Source organism: Corvus hawaiiensis, chromosome 27 (genome assembly GCF_020740725.1).
Source record: "Corvus hawaiiensis isolate bCorHaw1 chromosome 27, bCorHaw1.pri.cur, whole genome shotgun sequence".
Classification (NCBI taxonomy): Eukaryota; Metazoa; Chordata; class Aves; order Passeriformes; family Corvidae; genus Corvus; species Corvus hawaiiensis.
In genome coordinates, this window is record NC_063239.1 from 3,576,109 (window position 1) to 3,600,332 (window position 24,224).

The window sequence follows — 24,224 nt, forward strand, 5'->3', positions numbered from 1 at the left end:
CCCACGGAGCTGCAGGGCAGCCCTGCCTCACCCAGCCTGTCAGAGTCGGTATGAGACCCTAGCGGGCACTAAAGCTCCTCTCAAACCCTTCAACCTACCTACAAACATCCTTAACTCATCGTCAGCCCCATTTTGAACTACTGCTCAAACTCCTTCGTAAGGGCCACTATAGCCCTGAATTGAAGGAAGGAGACAGGCTCACCCAATCCTGAAGCAAGACTTGGCAACTGGGACAAAACCAAACACTGACAGAACAGTGCAGCCAGTATTGCTGACAAAGCCCAACTGTTATTCTCCACATAAATAAGGTTGCCTATGTGCCCACCAAGAGTATAGTACGTGCCCAATTACACAGGTTCCCTGCAATAGGCACAAAGTTCACAGCTATTGCCTCCCAAGACTACCAGACATCTTGCAGTCTAGTAAAGCAGTCTAGAAGAAAAGCCAGTCAAACTGATATTTAGGGAGTGGGGAAAGGAAAGAAAGAAAAAAATAGGACACGTGTATTTATACAGTTCACGAAGACAAGCAAGCTCTCTGAAGAAGCCTTTTGGGTTTTTTTTGCATGTAGAAGAATTCACAGTATCATGGAGAGAGACTGCAAAGCCAACAAATTCTGTATCAAGGCCCAAGACAAAGTAGTCTTCCAAGCTACCTGTTGAAGAGGATGGAGAATGCATCAGTGTAATGCTATGTGCTGCCCAGGAAACATTTGTAAACATGGTAAATATGTGTTACTGCTTTTTGATCTCCTAAAATTACAGCTAATAAAACAATAATGAAATGCCATTACACATTCGTGATGGAATATTCAGTCTGTTTATTCCTACTGACTACTGAAGAAAATACTAAGTATATCAGCTATATGTATTTTTACAATCAGACATCAAAATACTTCACATAGTACCAACTTAACTTCTAGTTACCTTACATACTACTGCATGCATTAACACTGGAGAATATTCCCAGAAAAGAATTAAAACTCCCAACAAGAAAAATGGAAGAAAATATAGGGATAACTAAGAGCATCAGCCTATAATCTCTATTACTACAATTGATCAACTCTCCTTGTATAAGAACAAGTTAAAAATGTAGTTGTTCTGCAGGCTTCGGTCAGATAAAAATAAGAAATAGTATTATGCCTGTTTCATGATTCAGGCCAGGTTAAGTAGTCTAACAATACATAATCCTCTCTGCCCTCATAGATGCCGATAAAGAGCCTAACCATTAAGAAACCAAGAGAACTGTTATATAGTTAGCAGTAGTCGATTTGACTATGTACAAAATAGTCTCATCTTTTCAAGCTTGCAGTTCTGTAATATGGTTGCCTTACTGCTACAAGGTATTCAAATACAGTAGCAGCAATACATTCTACGCTCATGCTCTGTAACACACGGAAGCTAGCCGTTTACTACTTTGAAAAGTTTTAAGTTGACCAACAGAATCCCTGTCCCAAATACAACTAGTAATGCATTCTTGACGAGACCTCTTCTCACATCCAAAATATTCATTACCTTTCCCAACAATTAAAGTGGAGGGATGTAAAATAAGATTTGACAGGTTTGCATATAAAAAAGGGCAGATTGAATCTACAGGAGCAGTAGCAGTGCATCAATTAATCAGACCAAGCCAAACAAGTTAAATGAAACACAGAGCACTGCAATCAATGGCACTACAACATATCTAGTAGCAAAATTCATAGATCACGTGCAACAGCAGAATGGTCACCTTAGCATATAACCCATATTGAAAGATTTTACAAGTAACTACACAAACAACTCATCGTGAGCTTTAGCACCATACCAAGACACTTCACACAGGTATGAGGAGATACAGACAGTAGTTGAAAACAGTACTCTTTAGGAGTACTTCACGATATAGCCCGCTTTTTCATTCTGGTATCTACATATATAAATATATAAGATACAAAAAGAGATGCTGGATGCCCCATCCCTGGAAACATTCAAGGTCAGATTGGACTGGGCTCTAAGCAGTCTTATCTAGTCAAAGATGGCCTGCTTATGGCAGGGGGACTGGACTACATGATATTTAGGGGTCCCTACCAACCCCAATTATTCTGTGACTATATGAAAATGAAATCTCACAGGATTTATCTTTGCTAGACATTCTGTACGAGTGCCATGGACTTGCTTTAGACATCAGTAATATACAGTTTTTCCAGTAACATCCAAAGTAAGACTATGGACTTTCACATGTTCATAAGCTATGAAAACACCTCTCTAGGCTACAAATCCAGGCAAGCAGTTAGTTATTCACTCCGATCCTTTGGCTCTCGGTACTTCCACTGGATATAGTCAAAGATGTCTTTTTCGCATTCTACTGGCAGGGCCTCTCCAGCAACTCCTGCAAGCAAATTACACAGGCTATTTGAAAGGTGGAAAGCATGTACCATTCAGAAATGCCAAATGCACTGCAAGATTAAGACAAAACTGCTGTAGGTAAAAGACCTAAAAAACCCACCCAGAATGACCTCCCCACCCTCTGTGAACTTTTCATAGTGTTTACATGCTGATTCTCATTAGCATCAAAGGAAACAAGGTCATGAATTAACTTTGGGGCCATGTGGTTATGCAGCTGAATAAATTCATAATTGTGTGTGGGTATATAGAGTCACCTCTCCTCCAAAACAAAGCAACTGAAGGATATGACATACCCTGTGAAAAGAGTAGGAAACCAAGTATGTGCTGTCCATGACACAGAAAAAAAATCTTTAAATCAGTAAGACTTTAAGCAGATTAGGTGGCCCAAAGAGGTAACTTTGTGCCACAGAGCTGTCTGTACATAAGTGGGCTGCCCCTTCTTGCTGTAATGGTGTCCAGTACCAAAAAGGACACCGTGAAAAATTTCACCAACTATAGCATTTATCAGAAGTATTTCCAAAACACTGCAATCAACTGAAGGAGATCACACAAACTGCATAACTAGAAAGAATACCCCGTGCAAAGGCCCAGACTTACCAGTAACACCCAAACGACGTATGGTATATTCATTGATTGTGAAGCCCATTTCCAGAGCATGAGTTCTCATGTTCTTATTGAATATATCACTTCCTGTGAAATACAGTACACCACAGTAATACTGATCTTTCGGGATAAGCCTAGAATAAAAAAACAGAAGCGCAGACTTAGGACAAATACGTAACAAAAAAGTTACAAGCCATTTAGAATTCAGTCATTCCGACACTTGTAGGTTTACTTTGTATTTATGTGTATACATTCTGCAACTCTGTACAATTAATTTCCCACAAGCCAGATGCAAGAATGAAAGGAACTGCGTATCAAAGAAAGGTTCAACACATCCACCCTTACCCCGAAGTTATTGGTGTTCAGCCACTACCCGGTTATGATGCTTGCACTCCTGCCAAGAATCAGTGTCAAAGCAGGAAGATAAAATAGGACAATTCTGAATCTGAAGAGAATATCATTATTTGAAACACAGCATTATTGCTAATAACCTGTTGTAGTTACTGGCAATTGTCCAGTGGCTGCCACACTGCAAAGGCATTAGAAACCCAGTAAATGTCACGTTCTGAACACGGAAATAGAGATTTGAATGCGAAAACCGATGCAAATGCCTACTCTGTAGCAGACAGCTAAACTAGGGGTTTGGGTGGGGGTTTTTGATGTGTGTACCGGATGTCGATTCTCCTATGTGGATAGGCTGTTCCATCTTCTTTATCTGGCAGCTGACAGACACCCTGTGAGGAAGTAAGGCAAGCAAGAAATTCAAATGAAATTAAACAGATTTGAGAACCATCTTTACCTCCCCATCCCTAAACAACCTCTAAATAATCCTCAGTCATCCTGGAAAGCAAAGATAAATCCCTGCTGAATTGAATAAATATTTTACTAGGACAGCCAGACATCAGAATACAGTGAATCACTATTTTACACTGTTATGAGAACTGTTGTTCAATGTAGCATATAAATGCTTCTTAAATTTTTATTGCACCAGGAAGGATTGCAGGATTCCTCATTTCCCTGTCCTAATTATTATCAGGGTTTTCAGTACGTACAAATATCAGCAGGTTAAGAAAAGAAAAAAAACTCTGCACTATCAGCATGGGATCTAAGAAAATTAATGTTCTTGTAATTCATTACTTGCTTTAGGCATCTCACATAATCCCTATTATATCCTGTGTCTAGTAGCTTATCCATTAAATCTGTTCTGCAGCAAAACTGACACAAAAGGAGACAAAAGTATATTATGTATTAGACAAAATCAGGTAAAAATAGCTCCGAGATCAAAGCTAAATGTTTCCAAGATCCTGACGCACAGTAACAGAAGTGGTCACCGGTGCAACTGAAGAGGCGATGCTGCGCTGAGGTTCCAGGAAACACCCAGCAATACAGACACAACTGACATTATGTGAGGAAGGTTATGTCAGCAGGGTTCAGAACTACGCAAATACCTGCACACTTTCTAATACTGACATCTTACCATATGGGACTCCCTGAGTTAACTGCAGAAGTTCTTACGAGGTGCAAGGGGGAGAATTAAAAAAACAAACACAGACACACCATCCCCCACCCCCAATTCCAGCAGTCCAAGCAACATATCTTGTATTCATCCTAGCTTCCGTCAGGAAAAGTAATTCCCCCACAACATCCTTCACCACCAAAAAAGCTCTTACCATGAATTTTGTGTCACCTTTAGAAAGCATATCTGTGACAAAGTGGACTTTTTCTAGTTGTTCTACAACATGACGCAGAAGTTTCGACTAGGAACAACAGTAAAGAAGAAGAAATTACTTCACAAATAACAAGAATATCTTACCTATTTACTAGACAGAGGCTCATATAAGTATAGGACATCATCATAATTATATGTACTATTCTACACAAAATCTGACCCAAACGGAAAAAACCTAACAATGATACCAGGAAAAAGCTAATAAAATTATAGTTGTGCAACATAAAAACCATTTCCACCAATACCCCCATGTGAGATTGCCTTTAGTTGGAAATGACAAATCTAATTCAGGTTTTAAACAATGAATCTATAGAAGCAACACAAGAAGAAAAACCACTGTCATTAATATCACTTCAGAGTTAGTCCCAAAACATTACAAGGGCAGCAGGACAGTTTCCTATCATCTAAATGATTATGGCTACATAAAGAGATACTCAGTCTACCTTTAATCCAGATGGCTTTACAGTTCTGCATTATAAAAGCACTCAAATTCAAGGGAGTGGGGGAATGCGTGTGACAGGAAGAGGAAGGACAGAAGGATAAAAACAAGCATATTGACCAGTTCTGCAAGAGAAACGCAATATAATACACGGACTTGAGAAGTAATTTTAACTCCTCAAAATAAACATGGTGATTCAAGAGAAGAGTTTAATATTATAGTAAATACAAAACCACAAAAAGCTGCAATACAAGTCTGAGACTATATGCAAGGTACAGTACTGATCCACAGCATCTGAGAAACACACCTGTTTGGATGATTCAGATGTGAAGCTGGGATGGGTCAGGAGAACATCCATATCACCACTTGACTCTGCACCTAGGCAAGAAAGACACAAAGAAAAATCCTTCTGTGTACAGCAAAGTATACTAATGTTGGTGAATGTCCATCTTACCTCTTCTTGGAAACATGTTTTTCTAGCAGAAAATGGTCGCTATTCTAGGTATTAGTAAAAAAAAAAGTCTCATAGTAAAAGAATCTTGTTATTTCATCAAAAGGTTTATACACCCCATACCTAAGAAAAGATCCAAGGCTTTCCTGCTGCACTCTATAGCAACGAAGCACAAATGTTGTTCATGTAAAAACAAAGCAAACAATTTATGTTACAACATCCTACTCTTTATGGGGGAAGGGTGGAGAAGCAAAGATTTATGTGTCTCACCACCAAACTAGTTAGTCAAGACAATACTAACAGGAAAGGCCAGGTTCCAGCATAGGCTCTCTCAAGAAGAACAACACACAGAGTAACTTGTCTTGCTTATTATCCCAAAATAAAGATAACAAGATCATAGCATACCAACCTCGCCTAAAACTGCCACAGACTGTAGCAATATAGTTTGGGTCCAGCTTCTTTATCTCCTTCAGCACAATTTCCTACGTAAAAAGGAAAGAAGCGTGTTTAGAGGCGTCAGTCATTCACCGGCCATCAGTACTCACATTCTTAACAAAGAGATCTTACCTGCATTTGCAGCATTTCTTCCCTTGGGATTCTTTTCTCGAAATCTTCAAAATACCTGCAAGTACAAAAATAAAAATATCTCAAAGAGTGGCAGGGGCAGCATCTTAAAATTGTAGTCAATTAAATGTATGTCAGAGGAAAGAATACCATCTTACAAAAGCTCCCAACTCTCATCAAACACCTCAGAAAACATCTTGCAAGGCAACAGCAAAAACTCACAACTGCAAGTTTGACAACGCTCGGAACACGGTTTCAGTATTTCCACTGTATACAAAGAGCTGCTATGAGGTGGGAGTAGTATTACCATATAACCAATTGCTTAATATTTACTTAGCCCTCTGAAAATACAAAAGGTTCCTGACAAAACTCAGCCCACCAGCTGAGTGGAAGGGGTCCCTCACCCATGGTCAGAGGTGACCTATTCTGGAAAGAGTTAAATGGAAGCTCCCGACTCAAATACAGCTCCAGACATATTTGCCTTCCACTGTAAAAATCAGATTGTCAGCATGCTGCTTGACTGTGGAGAAAAAGAGGCCAAGTAAAACAGCATTTGGTACATCTGGTTCACTTGCAGCTTCTGACAAACACAACTGTAGTTCTTCCAGAACCAGCACACCAGACACTCAACAAGCAGCATTCAAGTAGACGAATACCGAAGGACAAACACACACTCTGCACAGCATTCTCAAGTTCAGACATGCAAAGGTCTTACCTCATTCACAGCACATAAAAAAATAGTCCAGGCCACTTCTATGCAGATCATGAGAAACACCACTACAACCTCACTAAAGTGGTTCTCCATGAGCTAACTGAGGAACTTGATATTAACTTCCTTCTGAATGGAGACTAAGCCTTTCAACCCCAATGAAACAAAAGCTCTAAATAACTGCTGAAAAGCAGAGAGAAGAGAACCTTACTCGGCCTGCGTAATCTTACGTTACATCCTGGTGTATGAAGGACTCATTAAAAATGCCAAGCACTTGCACCCAAGAAAGCTTACTTCAACCCAATTCGCTGGTGATGGGTCAGCTTGTGCTCAATTTTTCTTAGATCTAGGAAAAAAACCCCAAACAAAATAGTTAACCGAGGACTAAAAATCTTACAGTAAGTTTCCACGAATATAAAGATGACACATGCAAAAAATACCTAACGAGAACGCAACCTCAAAGCAGGGAATTTCAAGCTATCTACGCAACAGCTGATAGGATGACCACATATGCACAGAGCACTTCTGATAAAGACTTAATAGACCACCAAAGAGCCAAAATCCTCATTATCTTCCACGTAACCTGCACGTCCTTTACTTTGGATACATACACTATACCTTAAGCCTGTGTACTAGCTTTACAATCTTGCACACCTTCCTCAAAACCTAGGGCATATATGCTACTACAGTACCACTGTAAAAGAGGCAGCTTGACAGAAAAAAAGATTACTGGAGCATGAACAGAGGCCCCAAATTTACACTTACCTTCTAGAGTCTTAATTCCTTCCTCGACAAACTTCCTAGCAGCAGCAGGACTGCGAAGAGACAAGGCAGTCTGGCATCAGGAACAGTAAGAATCTTACGACACTGAATGGGACATTAGAATTCTTTATAACTATCTCAGTTCTTAAAGGCCAAGACTGAGGTTGCTTGTGCTGTTTACATCTTTTCAGCATACTCATTTTCAGTTAATGCTTTCGGTCAGCAGAGATCCAAAGCCTGGCCTGCACATTTTTTAGCATCAATATAACTATACAGTAATGTATAATTGTAAAAAATTAAATACATCACATCAAATAGGCAGTATTGCTTCAGACAGTAACACCAAGTGCACGGTAACATCACAGCAGAGTCCCGATGGGCTTTTTTGTTTGCGTGTTTTTGTCTCGATGCCTGCTTCAAGGCTCTGCTTCTCCTTTTACAAAAACCCCAAGGCCAGATCCTCACTGCCGCTTTTCTTGGACTTTCACAGTTCCATTCTTGACCGGCATTTCCCTCGTTCCCCTCTCAGCTTGCACACAGGAGCTTCCCACTTCAACTCCTGTGCCACAAAGTCTGTAACTGATGATTCTATACCCTTTTGTCTCAGTCAATCCTGTAATCACGACTGCAGTATGTCAGTGGGGGCATTACATCATCAGCTCAGGCTCAATCTCTTCATTATTTGCAATCACCCAAATTCTGCTCATAAGTCTATCAAATGAACAGGAGAAGGGGGGGAAAAAAAAACGAAAAAACACCCCAAGAAACTTTTACCCAATGCCAGTGACTCGCGTCAGGAGGTTGATAGAAGCACTTGTATCATCTTGTCGAATCTACAAAAACAAAACAACGCAATCCAAATCCTTCTTTGCTCCATTTGCAATAAACAAAAAAAAAGCCTTGAGAAGACAAAACAGCTTAGTCAGGCTCAGGCTCCAGTCTGGAGGTTCACTGTAAGTCACTGGAAAACAGTACTGAGGGTAGTACGGCATATCACAACAACGCCACACGTAACTAGCCTGAAAACCGCCCAACTATCCATGCTAAGGCGAACAGCAGGCCTAAAGCACAAAACTCCACGGCCTTCCAGAGACAGAATTCCACTTCTGACAGAAGACCTGCGCATGCCAATCACGTAAGCTAACATATTTTCATAAACAGACGGTTTTGAGGCTTTGGCTGAGCTTCTCAATCCTTGATTCTTACTTACCGTACACTCTGCGTTCACCATTCCTAAGATTCTCCAGGGACAACAACAACAGAAATGTGCAAAGCAAGCAGGCTACTTTGCAAGTTATCAAGGAAAGCAACTATCGAGAACCACAGAACAGGGGAAAGAAACCCACCTTTTCCAATTTGCGTAGTTTTCCAGTAGATAAGAACTCGTCTATCTTCTCAGCTATTTTAGCACCTACTCCATCCTAAATATTGGGGGGGGGGGGGGGGGGAGTACAAACAAGTTAACTTCAAAAATCACCATTATATGGGGGAAGCAAGGAAAACTCCCTAGAATTTAGAGTCCAGAAAGAACTATGGGGCACCCAAGACCACAGTAAAATATTGGGCTATAAAAGAGCACAAGAATTCAGGGGCACAATACAAATGGCATAAACACTGTAATTCAAGGGCTATAGCAAGTTTCCTCGAAGCAATAATTTTGAACAAGGCTTTGATTCTTACTGCTCAAGATCTCTGAATCAACAGAGGAGTAACAGAGCAAAGGGGAAAGATATTTTTACAGGCAAAGACTCAGATGGGACGCCCAGTTCCAGCTGCGAAACCCCCCCAGTGGCCACCCTTCGTCCCCGTCCCCGAACTCTGACTCGGGTATCGGAAAGAGGCGCTGGCAGAAGCGGGGCTGCCCCCACGCTTCCCAGGAACCTCCGGCACCTCGTCCCCGCTCCGGGTGCCCCAGATCCTCCCGCCGGCAACCCGGGCGCGAGCACCTACCAGCTTCTTGGCTTCAGCCCCGCTCCGTATCTTGCTCGGATACCGAGATATGACCGAGGCCGCTTTCCTGCGGAACAGTGCCGGTCAGCGCCCGAACGGGTTGGGCCCCGGGGCGGGGGCGCGGCGGCAGGGAGGCGGTACCTGTACGCGTTGTACTTGTGGATGGCCCGGTTCACGTTGCGCTCGTAGTTGGCCAGTTCTGCAGGAGAACCGCGGTGAGAGCAGCCAGTCCGCGGCCTTTCCCACCCACGGAACCGACCGAGCGCACACACCTACCGGTGAGGAAGTCGGTGATGCCCTCGTTGGGGCTCTCCTGGGGAGCTTTGCGCTTGCTCATGGCCGGCACCGGCACCGGGCGCCCGCGGGAGCTCCGGGCAGCGATCGCGGGGAGGCGCTTCCGGCAGTGGCGTCACCGCGCGTCCGGCCCCGCTACGCGTGCGCGGGAGCGCCGGAGCGGCCGCGGCGGGGCCGCGGGGGCTGCCGAGGATCGGCCGGTGGCCGCTGTGCTGCTGAACGCCAGTGTGCCGTGTCACGGGCCTTCCTCACGTCTTGATGGCCTCGTAGCTCTTTTTTACCCAAGTAGCCAAGTATCGTGGGCTTCAGGTGCCATCACCTGGGTCTCGAACGTCCGTACTTATCGACCTAGCGCTCCTCACGCGCCCCTCTTTTCACGCACAGCACGCATGTTTCTGCCTCGCGCATCTGAGATTTTTGGCCAGTCTGCTTTAGCGGCACTGTTCCAGGCTGCATCGGCAGCCGCGGTCTAATACCAAAGTAACCCAGGTCCAAAATACCAGAATAAACCGGTTTCAAAATAATAGAAAACCAAACTTCAAAATACCAAAGAAAACCAGGTTTCAAAATCTCAGATGTAAAATATCAGAATTTTAACCTAACCCAAGTTCCAAAATACCAAAGTAACCCAGTTTCAAAATACCAGAACAGCGAGTTCAGAAATACCAAAATGACTCCATTTCAAAACACCATAACGTCAAGTTCCAAAATATAAAAACGTCCCAATTTCAAAATATCAAATCGCAAAATACCGATTTTCAGATCTCTCATATGGGCAGGATTCCCAAACCCAAAAGAATGCGATGTTGTCAAAATGGAACCTGTGCTACCAAAATGAGTATTTTCTTCTCTGAAAAGCTTTCCCCTGATGACCATCAATCCATATATTTATTTTAATCATACAGCCAGATGTAATAAGAATTTTACTTTTTTGTTTAAAAGCAAACACTCGTAGCAATTTCCCACTTAGATTGTGTCTGTGAGAACCGGCATTTGGGCCGCAGAGCTGCGGTCGAGAACAAAGGCTGGAGTAAATCTGCTCCCTGGATGGACAGGGAAAGACTGAGTAGCAGGCAAACAAAGGGAGTATTTATAAAATATATCAATATTTCACTGAAATTCAGGGTGGACCAGCAACAGAGGTGCTCGGGTTAGGTCTGGGCCTGTCAGGATCAGCCATAAAAAACCCAGTCAAACCCCTGGCCCCTGAAGGGAACTGTCAAATGCTTCAACAGAAACACAATTTGGTAACGATTGCAGAGGAAAAATTGCTGGTGATCGCTTACGATCTGTGGGAAATTTCCTCGGTAATTATAAACCTAGGGCATTGGGAAGTTTTGGAGGCAGGATCCCAATTTTGGCCACGGGCATCCGGACAAGAAAGCCAGTCCTTTTCCACGGAAAGGAAAGCCCAGCACCCCAGTGTTTCAGGGGCAGACAATGGCCCATGTAGGGGAGGGAACGACCAGCAGGACCTTTCTCCACTTCACCCCCTCGCTCTGAGGTGTGGCAGCTCCAGGTGTGGCCAGCTGCTTTCAGAGCATTACCCGGGCACACCTGTGCAGGGAGCTGCTAGTCCAGAGGGGCCAATAGGGCCATCCCCAGCGTCCCCATCAGGAACAGCGGTTGGAGCATCCAGCAGGGGCCAGGGAGCAGCCAGCCTCACCTGGGCACAGAGAGCATCACTTCAAGAAAATGCCCAGGGAAAAGCCCTTGTTGCCAAGGGGCAGCACCGGAGCAGGTGGGGCCAACGTGTGGGGTCCCAGGGGTAAAACCTTCAACTCTCCCCTTTCATCTTGCCAGTCCCTCCCCAGAGCCCACAGAAAAGAATGGGGTTACTAGGAGAAAAAGGGTTTAAATTGAGGGGAAAATATTCCTTTTCCCTAACTGTCTGTGTTCAAATTGAGGGAGAATCCCCTTCCCTTACAATTTTAATGTTAACAATTAAAGGAAGCCCTGCTTCTTCCATGCTCTTAGGGATATCAACTGACAGGGAATCCCCATTTTCCATTATTTTCCAGTTTAACGGGAAGGGGAAAACACTGATGATGCTATTTTATAGGTTTGAATTACAGCTAACTCCCCCATTTGCATCATCTTAAGGCTTAAATTGAGGGTGAAGCCCAGTCGTCCTGCCTTTTAAAGCATTTGAATCAAGGTAAAAATCCCCCTTTTCCATCATTTGAGATATTTAAAGTGAGGAAAACACCTCTTTTTCTTGTATTTTAGGGAGTTAAGTTAAAGGGGAGAAGCCATTTATTTGCCATTGTATTGGATTAAGTAAAGGTAAACACCCTCTGTGTTCCCTCATTTTAAGGGGTTCCGTTGAAGGAAGCTCTCCCTTTTTGAGCATTTTGAGGGTTTAAATCTGCATTTCAGGGCACTCCTACCCACGCCCCAGTACCAAATGTCATACAGGAGCAAGTCCAGCACAGGTGTAACCCCAACACCACCCAGGAGTCTATTAGTTCTTCTTATTTTTATTTATAAGGTATATAGCCCTAATTAGAGGTCCCAAGGAGAGTTACATCATTCATGTAATTACTATTCTTCTCCACCCTACTTAACCAAATGTGGAGTACTACTTAGTAATCACTAAGGGATAATTATGCATGTTAACAACAGATTATCGCACTTATCTAGCCATGCTGCCAAAACACAAAATTTTATGTCTTACCACTCATCTGCTCTTCAGCTCAAAGTAAAAGCAAAAAAAGAAAGCATCATCGTTTCCCTGAAGAAGTTTTCTTCTCTTTTGAGCCCTTTACTCAACTTGAATTTAAGTCAGAGGAGCCAAACAGCTGCAGCTCCTCTGAGGGCTTTTATACCTTGTGGTATTTGCCTCCTCCCTTTTCCTGGGCATCATGGGAACGAGAGGCGGGCCCAGTCAGGGGTATATTAACCCCAGCCTTTGCCAAAGGGGCTCCTTCCTTCTCTGGGATGGAGTGGGGTAAGAGCTCTCTTCTCACTTCAACAAAGGGAGGGGTCCTTCATCTTATCTCAGCTTTTTTTTTTTTTTTTTCCCAGTAGATGCTTTTAGCTTCTAAAGCAATAGAAGCTTTGAAGACACCTAGAAGAGGATAGCTTTAAATGCAGGGAGTATTTAAGCTTATGATTTTGGGTTGAGTGTTCAGGGGTGGCAAGGTGCTTTTGTAATTTTGGTTTTTGTTCCTGTTTTTTTTTTTTGTAGGAGCATTGTAACTTCCAGCTTGTATTGAGTATGAAGCTTCAAATTTATTCAGCATGTTCATTGTGTCACAAAATGGACCTGCCCCATGTCAAGGATGACATCCAAAACTGAGGCTTCTGATAGGTAAGTTATGTCCAGGAGAGGGACTGTGAGCAGGGTAACCGGTTTAGGAAGAGCGAGGAGGGCTTTTGAAAGCCACATGGTGGGAAAAGGTATCCATTTGGGGCCCCCGAAGGTTTTTCCTCAAGCACAGCAGATGCATTTAAGTGTCTTAAAGCACAGAAATGCATTCACCATGGTCACAGAAACACCATATAACTTTGTTCCTCGCTAACCCAAGTGTCCATTGAAATAATGGCCACAGCTTTTGACTCGGGACAAAGCCGGAGACTCAAGGACCTGGGCACACTTAGGAGAGGGTGAGTAGCTGAGTTGCTGGGGTTTGGCCCATATGCCACTAAACTTGTGCATTGATTTTGGTTTTCTTTATCTTAGCTGACTAAGAGCCTAACCAGGCTATCACGGGACCTTCTGAGATGGCCAAGGAGGACTCATTTTGCATCCAAAGTGGATTCATGTTGCCGGTCGTCTGAAAGATAAGTTGGGGGCTTTGACTTGGAGATGGGATGATAGCAGGGTGGAAATTCCTGGGAGAGATTCAATAATTAGTGCGGGGTAAGGGATGTCCTCTAAGGGTCCTCTTAGGACAGCTAAAGGTAGTGGCTCTACTCTTGATTGTAACTGTAGAGTGTGCAGCACAGTTCCAGTCTGTCTTGCGTTGTCTAGTGTGTTGTGTTGTCTAGTGTGTTTCTGGGATCCCTTGGATCAGCTATCTCTGCCTTTTCCCCTTGAGGACCTTATTGCAAATGTGAGCCATCATCTCTAGGTTCTCAAATGTTTGTGCTTCTTAGCACAATGCCAATATCATTTGTCCTTTTACTGGTGGGCTTGGCTGCATCTCAGTAGTGTTGAGTTGAATGTCTTTTGAGGCCTTGTTCCCAGCTGTATTGCCATTCATCCTTTCCAGCTGTGAGTTGTAATGTCCTGGGGCTTGTACGATTTTAAGGATATAGGGAGCATTCTGAACGTACCATTGTCTTGTAGCCATCTCGATCATTGTGACCGACTGTTCTTATAATAGGTCACTCTGTTACAGTCTTGTCTTCTGCTCTCTAGAGCCTCCTCTGTTCACTGCTGCCATGATACTGGTCATCTCTTTTAGTGTCATCTCGGTCCTTGCCATCATTCTTCTCCCCAAGAGCTTTTTTTATTATCCTCATCACACTGTTTGTAGCATAATGTGTTGTTTGAGTTTGTGTTTAGCCTGGAATTGCTCTGCCCTGTGGAATAGACTGGGGGGGTAGGTGGAGTAGAAAGAAGACTTTACAGGTAGCCTTTAGCTTTGCTTAGCCACCCGAGCCACACCTCAGACAAAGCAGCCATGGCTATGTTACAGCACTGTTCTTTGTCTTTATTTTATTCGGGAAGTAAACCTGGAGAGCAGCAGTCAAGGTCGATGGAGGGAGGTGAGCAGTGAACAGAACCGGTTGTTATTCCTCGGGTGCCAAGTTCTGGTACAGCTCTAAGCATCCATTGTCATTTGTGTTTCAGGCAGTCTGCTTGTATTATGCTGCATCCCCTCACTGACCGGCTGACAGACCCGGCCCACCGCCCTGGTGAGCCCTCCAGAAGTATTACGGGACTCTGCGATGAAGCTTTTACCCTTTGCATTCAAAGGTGCTGTCCGGGCAGCCTTTGGCAATGGCCGAGTAGTTGCAGCAAGTCGGGGAGGGAGGGAGGAGGAGCGAGGGTCTGCTCAAATTTCAGCAATGCCACATCACCTTGTCTCCTCTTAACCCAGGCATACCCTGCGATGACGGCGACAGCCTCGGAGTGCGGCCGAAGCGTGCAGCCCGAGAACCCCGGCGTTCCTAGGAGACGGTGAGCGGTGGAATTGTTGGGTTCTGACCGAGGTGCCACTAAGTTCATGCACTGATGTTTGGTTTGGTTTTCTTTATTGTAGCTGACTAAGAGAGAACAGCCTGGCGACTGCAGGAGCTTCCAGGATGGCGAGGCCGCCTTCTTTTACACCTGAGGCGGATTCTCATTCCCGGACATCCAATAGATGTGTTGAGAGGATGAAAGCGGGGTGTCGGGTCGGGGCTTACTGGGAGGGAATATTGAGTCAGCTTCAGAGATGGAGCTACCCAAGAAGGGGCTCCTAAGGCCACATGAAGGGAAAGTTTCACTTCAGATCATAATGCCGAGGTGCACGTGGCAGAGCAGTCCTGGTGCGTGTCATTTCACTTGTCTATTGTGCATTCCATGTCCTTTGGGCATCTTGTGTTGCATGTCTTTTTATTTAGCCCTTTGATGTGCTTGCGGTCATTTTTCTTGCCGAGAGTTTTCTCTCCTCATTGCATCACCTTGTTTGTCGTTTCCTGTGTCATGGGTGCTTGTGTGGGTTTGGTCCGGAGCTGCTCTGCCCTGCTGCATAGTCTGGTGTATAGATGCGATACGACAAAGCCTGGGAAATTGAAATTAATATAGCGCTTAGTTGGGCTTAAGATGGTATTCCTACATTGACATGAGATGTCTGGAGTTGTTAGATTACCATGCAGCCCTTTGACTTTTGTCATCGCTTTCTTTCAGATGCAGATGGATTAAAGCTGTGGCAGAGCACCCCACATCGGATGAGGGGGTTCCCGCAGGAAGGTGAGTCACTGTTTGTATTTGCAGGGCAAGCGTATGTTGGAAGGGTTTCAAGGACTCTGGCGAGGGGAGAAACTTGCAGTCAAAAACCAATGTGGTTGATAAGAGCAAAACTCCGTTTATTAGCAATCCAGAGGCACTTATATAGTATACCAGCTTGTTAACTCTTAAGTGGCTTAAAACTTATCAAAGTGCATTTCTACTTCTACCTAATTGGACTTACATTGGCAAGCTTCTACAGTTATGTTATGATTAAAAGAATTCAGAGTTTACCTCCCTTCTCTGGGTCTTATCTGAACAGCTGCAAATCTTCAAACTCCCTCTTTGTTCCCAGTCCTGTTTTTTCTTCACACAAGAATTTTCTCATGGAGAGTTTTTCTCACACACAGGCCTTTTGCTTACAGGCCTATTGCTACAGTTCTTTTATTGATCCCATAATTCTATCAATGATCCATGCCCCTGATCCTTTAATAATTGCCAACAAATTCCCCCTTTTTCTTTTTGTACAAGCAATACCTGATTGGTCACAGATGTAGTGACTTTGTATATGATCCTTTGCAAGCATTGGAAGGCAAGGTGAACATGCTATTACTAATAATATTACTAGTCCTACAGTAATCAAATGCTATACAAATAAAACTAGCCATGATTTTAAATGTAATAACTTTAACTATCCCTCTAAGTTGAGACTGTCTTCTTTTTTCTGTAATTGTGTAGTTAATTGATGTAACTCATCTGCTTGTGAAGTAGGAAAAAGTGGTTAGAATGATTCATACAGCACATACCTTGGAACCTTTCACAGCCGTGGCTGTGGGCTAATAGTAGAAAATCATTGGCTGCTTAATCTTGTAATATTATATGTCTAACACTAATAACATACACACTTAACTCATTGAGCATTTGCAAGGTCATATTAAACTTATCCCTCTCCCAGCAAGCAAGTTTATGTAATATAGCGTAAGCCCTGGCTGCTAAAGTACCAGGTAAAAACAAAAATGCTAACTAAATTAACTGCTTTTACTTGATCTAAATGGGCAGACAGCTGATTGAAAATGCCTGCTAATGCTCTTGTCTCAAGACAGTCAAAAAACAATTTTTCACTTTACTTCTGTGTTTGGTGTTATACCCTGTTGGGGAAGATGAAACAGGAAAGCCTTATAAATATGATTGCCTGACAAAAGATTTTGGGAATATGAAAACTACAGGCAACATCGAAATGAAAGCCACTTTTGAAATACCAAGTCTTAGTTACTGAACAACTGGAAAACAATGGTATGGCCGACTGAAGGTAATCCCCTCTTGATGGAACAATACCCTCTGCTTGCAGGCAGGTCCAAGGGTCAGAGCAGACCCTACTAGCTCAGCAGAAGGGGTCCGAAGAGTAGTTTTTAGAAGTTAAGATGTAACACTCTATGGTAATATAAGAACTCTTATAGGCTGTATGTAAATGCTATAGGATTTGTATCTTGTATTAGATTGGTTAGTGACAATTAGAATATTCAGTACAGAAGATGATTTATTGTATTGTAACCAGAACTTCAGCATTCTATTCCATTCCATTCCTCTCTTACTCTTCGCACACTCTTACACTCTCTCTCTCTCTCTCTCCTTACTTACTCGCTTACTCTCTTGCTCTCTTGGGCCTGCTCCGAGCTGAGTCTGGCAGCTCTGAGCAGTGCCCCTATACCCACGCCCTTTGCAATAAACCGCATGTTCCAAGATCAGACTCCAGAGATCTCCGTCCGTCCAAACCCACCAGAGTCCCTACAATACCCAAATTCTCTTATTACAACAATCACAAGGTATTTTAACCCAAGCTCTACAGTTCACAAAACCACAGTTAAAACAGTTTCTTGACATAAGGTGAGCCCTTATTCCAAGTCAGGTTTGCAGTCTGTATACAGAGGGCACAACAGCCTGTTTCAGCCTTTCCTCCTCACGTGGATGCACTTCTGGATCCAGGGTCGGTGCTGTTCACTGCAGGCTCTGTCGCAGCATGAGTCCAGCAGCTGGGTACCCACAGAGGTCCTGCTGGGGTAATGTCCTGGGTTGCAGTGTATTCTGTTACCATCCTCATGAGCTGTTGAAACCAGGTGGGGCAGTGTTTCCTTGCCTCCTCCCCCCAGACTATCTTTCTGTTAATTGCCCATCATTGTCCTGCCGCATGACTCAGAGATAACTCCCTCTGGATTATCTTCTGTTAATGAGCTTAATCAACACTTGGCCTCATGACTCATTACCCCATTGTGAGATGCTCCACCCAGAGGGAGGAACCAAGCATCCCATTGTGGATATAAGCTGGGACTCTGAACACCAGAGACAACCTTTCCACGGGATTTCCAGAGGACAGGAGCCACACAGCCACCATTGGACTTTCTGAGGAAGAGCAGCCCCTTTTTTCTACAGGATCACCACTTCAGAGGACTGCAGCCACCATTCTACCAGACTGCTACCACCACCGTGCCTAACAGGAACTCAGATTGTATCTTGACTCTGTCAGTTTGAACCAGTGTTCTCTTTTAGTTTCTTTTCTTTCCTTTTCTTTAACTTCCCCATTAAATTGTTATTCTGACTTGGTGCCTCCCACTGGTTTGTTTTCAAACTAGTACACACCTGTCTGTGCTGATGCCCATATAAATTTGCTGCAAGTGTCTATGCTGACATGCACATATTTCAGTCTGCCAAACTCAGGAACATGGGTCACATCCATTTGCCATAGTTCATTCAGGCCTAAGCCTCGGGGATTAACCCCGACACCGAGACCCGGGCAATGATGACTGCATGTAGGATGTGCCCATACTATTCCTTTGGCTTCTTCCATGGTGATGTCAAACTGTCTATGAAGACCTCTTGCATTCTGATGGAATGTGTTATGGGCTTCTCATGCTTTTGCAAATTCATTCAATGGCACTGTCACAGAGACTAACTGATCTGCATAGGCATTTCCTTCACCCAGGCCCTCTGTCCATAGATGACTCCTGACATGTATTATAGCATAGGCACATGATCTCTGACCAATAGCTGCTTGGAGCTAGCACAGTAGTTCAAACAGTCGTCTGTTGTTTATGTCTTTGATCCTAGCATCCTCTATCTGTTCCACCATGCCAGCAACTTATAATGAGTCTGTTACTACATTGAGCTTAACAGACAACCATCGCTTAAATGCCCAGACCACTGCAGCTAATTTAAGGGTCTGCAAAGAGTCTCCAGGTTCAGCCTCTAGTATCTGATGGCACCATTGTCCTTGAACCTGCCATGTCGCAGCTGCTTGTTGGGACTTCTTTCCAGCGTCAGTGAACACTGTTACCGCTTCTTGTAGTGGGTGCTTGCTCCTTTTGGGAATCTGAATCCATGTATGCTGTGTCATCCATTTCAGTACTGGGGCCTTGAGTGGTTGTACTTCAATTTGCTGGGCATTGCTTAGCAAGCTAATTTGCAAGGCTTGAGAATTTTGTAAATACCGCTCGAGCTCAGTTCTTTTCATTGGCAAGTAGATCGTTCCTGGCTCTTGCCCAGTGACTTGTATTATACAGGTGCGGCCTTTCTGTATCAATTCTGCCACATTATCAATTTTCTGTTGCAATGTTGGTTTAGGCTGTAGGCTTGTAAACATCCATTCTAGGACCTTAACTTGCTCCCCCTTTTTTTTTTTGCACTGAGTCAGTGCACCAGTAAGTTGACACTCTCTGTGGAGGACAGTAAAATCGACTGGAATATCAGCGTCCGTTCAATCAACTGCTCTGTCTGCAATAACGGTACTGATACACTGGATAGTATCCACCTGCTCTGGTGTGGGCTGAACAGGCGAGGCCCTTTCAGCAAGGGCTGTAGCACCTCTAGATCCTCATTACTGATGCCAACAACCAGCCGCAGCCACTGCAGGTCACCCAAGAGTTTTTGTGCATCTTTCAGGGTTTTGAGAGTGGTCTGAATTGTAACCTTCTGTGGCCTGATTTGTGCGTCAGTGATATTCCACCCCAGGTACTTCCAAACAGGTGTATGTTGAACCTTTTTGGGCGCAACAGTCAAACCATACCGGTTCAACTGATTGGTGAGCAGGAGCTCCTGCTGGGGGGTGATTGGATCTGGCTGAGCGATCAGTATACCGTCCATATAATGATAAATGATGGCTTTCGGCCACTGCACTCAAACCGGTTTCAGTGCAGCATCAACATACATCTGGCACAAGGTGGGACTGTTCTTCATTCCCTGTGGAAGTACTGTCCACTCATATTGAGAAGCAGGCCCTGCCCTGTTTATGGCAGGGAGAGTAAAAGCAAAATGATGCATATCATCAGGATGCAATGGTATAGTAAAAAACCAGTCCTTTAAGTCCACTATTAGTAAATGCCAGTTCTCAGGTACAACTGCAGGATTGGGAAGACCAGATTGCAGGGTCCCTATAGCTTGCATCTGAGCATTAATAGCACACAAATCATGCAACAGCTGATATTTCCCAGATTTCTTCTTGATTACAAAGATGGGTGTATTCCATGGACTCGTAGATGGTCGCAAATGTCCTTGATTTAACTGTTCATGCACTAGGGCATGAGCTTGCTGCAGACTTTCCTCTTTGAGCGGCCACTGCTCGATCCACACTAAGGCATTTGTAATCCAGTGCAAGGCTATCGGGAAAGTCAGTGCAGCGGCCGCTACCGAAAAGGCCTGTCAGTGGTTAGCACAAAACCCAGCTGGTTGAGCACGTCTCTGCCTATTAAAGCGTTAACTTTCTCCGGCAGAGGCATCACTGTGACTACAACAAATGCAGTGTGTCCGTCTAGTATGATTTGAATTCGCTTCTGGCTGCGCTGCACTGAAGCAGTGCCTCCGACACCTTCGACCCCCCCTGCTGCCTGTTGAAGGGGCCAGTGCGGAGGCCAGCATGAATTGGCCATGATTGTCAGGTCTGCTCCAGAGTCCAAAAGCGCAGACAATGTTATAGAATCACTGCCACGAGTGAACACTGCAGTAGCAACTGGCCGCTGAGCTAGTGGGAGGGTGAGAAGAGCGAGACTCCCAGTCGAACCAAAATTTCCCGTTCCCCGCTCCGGCGTTCCCTCGGCTATAGCTGCAGTCAGGTGAGGCAGAGGAATTAATTGAGCGATCTTGCTATGTGCTGGGATGTGCACAGGTGGAAGATGAGTTTGAGCCATAATGCAAATTTCTCCTTCATAGTCCTTATCAATTAGGCCGGGCAATATAAAAAGTCCTCTCAGGCTACTAGAAGGGCGGCCTAACAGCAAAGCTCCATAGTACTGTCCATTGATAATCAGGGGCCCTTTAATGCCAGTTGGAATCCTCTGGGGCCGGCTGTCAATCAGAGTCACATCTATTGCTGTTGCCAGGTCCAAGCCGAGGCTTCCTCGGGTTGCTGGCCAAAGGCAGCCGGCAGGTTGCAGGGAGCTGCGGAGACTGGCATCGCTACTGCTGGGGCCACTGTTGGTGTCAGCACGCTGCGACTCTTCGCGCTCGGTCTCCCGTTTCCCGGCCTCCTGCGGCAGGCTTCCGTGGAGTGGGTACTGAGATTGCAGTTGCGGCACCATACTCGCTGGACCTGACACTGCCGTTTCACGTGTCCTTTTCGGCCGCGCAGGCTGGACTCATTGACTGTGCCCCGCAGCTGAGTTAACAACTTCCAGTTTACCGGACTATATTCTCCTACTATTTCATCCCCAGCTGCTTGATATATTACCGGGAAGGCAACCGGATCTCCAATCGCTTCGGGGAGTTCGTAATCTTTATTTTCAAGGGCTGTTTTTATGATATTTCTCCAATCAACCCGACTACATTGTAACTTAGGGGTGTTACATGCTCTGCGAATTTCAGTTCCCGCAGGCTCATGGCGACATCTAGCGGCCTCTTGGCCCAACTGTTTGTTGTCGCCGTCCGATAGCTCAGCCTGCGCTCACACCGGGGGTGCAGTAGATACGGTACCTGGTGTCGGATCTGTAGGGGGTTTCACAGGCACGGAACACCCTATTGGTGGCATGGGAACATAATCGCTCCCAAGTGTCATTATACCTGGTGGAGGGTCATTGCCGTCTAAATGAGCTGTAGCAACTGCTGCTACCTGCTTTTCAACCTGATAGTGTTTTAAGCAATTAATAACTGCTCTCCATGGCTTCATTAACTTCCTAGCTTCCTTATTGTCGTCTGTAACCAAATTCCACAAACATTCACCATATTCTCTCCACTGCTGCTCATGAAACAGCGATCCTGACTCTTTAAAATAGCCCCTTGCCATTCCAAACTCCACTAACCCCACCAATTCCTTATTAAGGTTTATCTCCTTAATTCCCCGCTTTTCTAAAAAGCATAAAAATAAACCAAAGGCCACCTCAGTTTCCATAACTGCGTCCCTCCACAATAACTGCGTCTGCCCGCAAACTGTGTCTTCCTGCAAACACACTGCGTCTTCCTGCAAAACCGCGTCCTACTGCGATGTCCCTGCTGTCAGGGTCGTGCAGCCTTCAGGTTTAGCCCTTGTCAGCCAAACGGCGGACCCCTGATGTCAGGTCAGTCCAGGCTGGGATCAGGCGAGCTGCTGATCCTTACGCCCACCGGCGCTGCTCCGGCACCGCAGTCGGCTCCCGCCGGGTCGAGAAGTGCCAGTCCGAGTTCGAGTTCCGAGCTCCGAGTTCGGGCGCCAGATGTTGGAAAGGTTTCAAGGACTCTGGCGGGGGGAGAAACTTGCAGTCAAAAACCAATATGGTTGATAAGAGCAAAACTCCGTTTATTAGCAGTCTAGAGGCTTGTTAACTCTTAAGTGGCTTAAAACTTATCAAAGCGCATTTCTACTTCCACCTAATTGGACTTACATTGGCAAGCTTCTACAGTTATGTTATGATTAAAAGAATTCAGAGTTTACCTCCCTTCTCTGGGTCTTATCTGAACAGCTGCAAATCTTCAAACTCCCTCTTTGTTCCCAGCCCTGGTTTTTTTTCACACAAGAATTTTCTCATGGAGAGTTTTTCTCACACACAGGTTTTTCTCACACACTTTTGCTTACAGGCCTATTGCTACAGTTCTTTTATTGATCCCATAATTCTGTCAATGATCCATGCCCCATATCCTTTAATAATTGCCAACAAGCGTAAATGGTGGCTATGTTACAGCATTGTTCTTTGTCTCTATTTTTAGGAGATAAAGCTGGATAGCAGCAGTCAAGGTGAACGAGGTAAGCGGTGACCGGTGGAAAGAAAAAGTTGTTATTCCTTGGATGTCAAGTTCTGGTACAGCTCTAAGCATCCATTGTCATTTGTGTTTTAGGCAGTCCGCTTGTATTACGCTGCACCCCCTCACTGACCAGCCAACAGACCCGGCCTGCTGTCCTCATGAGCCCTCCAGAGTATTATGGGACTCTGCGATGAAGCCTTTACCCTTTGCATTCAAAGGTGCTGTCCGGGCAGCCTTTGGCAATGGCCGAGTAGTTGCAGCAAGTCGGGGAGGGAGGGAGGAGGAGCGAGGGTCTGCTCAAATTTCAGCAATGCCACATCACCTTGTCTCCTCTTAACCCAGGCATACCCTGCGACGACGGCGACAGCCTCGGAGTGCGGCCGAAGTGTGCAGCCCGAGAACCCCGGCGTTCCTAGGAGACGGTGAGCGGTGGAATTGTCGGGTTCTGACCGAGGTGCCACTAAGTTCGTGCATCGATGTTTGGTTTGGTTTTCTTTATTGTAGCTGACTAAGAGAGAACAGCCTGGCGACTGCAGGAGCTTCCAGGATGGCGAGGCCGCCTTCTTTTATACCCGAGGCAGATTCACATCCCCCGACATCCAAGAGATAAGTCAAGGCTTGTGACCCACGGGGGGGTGACAGCTGGGTGTTGAGTTGGGACTCAACGGGAGGGATTTTTGAGTCATATTTGGAGGTTGGGATACCCAAGAAGGGGCCCCTTAGGCCAACATAAAGGGAAAATCTTGCTTTTGATCACAATGCCAAGGTGTGCCAGGCAGAGCAGTCCTGGTGTACGTCACTTGTCTATTGTGTGTTCTCTGTCTTTTGGGCATCTCGCGTCAGAGGTGTTTTGCCTTAGCCCTTTGAGATGCTTATCGCAAATGCTGGCCATTATTCTTAGCATCTCTGCTCTTGGTGTTCCTCAGTGTGGTGCTGGTACCATCGATCCTTTGACTCTTGAGCTTGGAGCCACATCAGAATCTCATCTCATCTCTTTAGCAATGTTGAGTCGGGTGTCTTTTCTGGTCTTGTTCTGAGCTGCATCAACAGCTGTGCACCGCAACGATTCATTATAGGGGATGAGGACTTGTAAGAATGTGAAGATAGATAGAGGATTCTTCCCGTACAATTCTCAGGCATCTATCTTTGTGGTTCTTGGATTAAGTCTTTCTGTTAGCATCCTCTTCTGCCAGGGCTCTTGGAGCCTCGTCGGCTCACCACCAGTCTCGCCTAGGTCATCTCATTCCTTATTCTCTAGGTCCTT

At 44.9% G+C, this 24,224-nt stretch overlaps 1 protein-coding gene and 2 long non-coding RNA genes across 8 annotated transcripts; 2 read left to right on the top strand and 1 right to left on the bottom strand.

Annotated features, from left to right (window-relative positions):
• Window positions 1-800: 800 nt before the first annotated feature.
• On the bottom strand, window positions 801-10,001 carry POLB (DNA polymerase beta). Its single transcript, XM_048287409.1, has 14 exons — window positions 9,865-10,001; window positions 9,730-9,787; window positions 9,589-9,655; window positions 8,985-9,059; window positions 8,413-8,471; window positions 7,642-7,691; window positions 7,171-7,222; window positions 6,171-6,225; window positions 6,013-6,085; window positions 5,460-5,530; window positions 4,655-4,741; window positions 3,654-3,718; window positions 2,979-3,118; window positions 801-2,364 (listed from the first exon to the last, which is right to left on the bottom strand). The coding sequence occupies exons 1-14, from the start codon at window positions 9,923-9,925 to the stop codon at window positions 2,270-2,272; spliced, it is 1,008 nt and encodes a 335-aa protein (XP_048143366.1). The 5' UTR covers window positions 9,926-10,001; the 3' UTR covers window positions 801-2,269.
• LOC125317559 lies at window positions 9,638-23,581 on the top strand. Of its 6 annotated transcripts, XR_007200117.1 has the most exons (6): window positions 9,638-9,866; window positions 13,073-13,195; window positions 13,413-13,491; window positions 13,568-14,809; window positions 14,934-15,013; window positions 15,096-15,174. It is a non-coding gene; the product is annotated as an uncharacterized LOC125317559 (long non-coding RNA). The 6 variants fall into 6 exon arrangements; XR_007200113.1 differs by having other exon boundaries at window positions 13,073-14,598; window positions 14,684-14,809; XR_007200115.1 differs by having other exon boundaries at window positions 13,073-13,491.
• On the top strand, window positions 15,187-17,896 carry LOC125317560. Its single transcript, XR_007200118.1, has 3 exons — window positions 15,187-15,340; window positions 15,725-15,787; window positions 17,747-17,896. It is a non-coding gene; the product is annotated as an uncharacterized LOC125317560 (long non-coding RNA).
• Window positions 23,582-24,224: the final 643 nt, after the last annotated feature.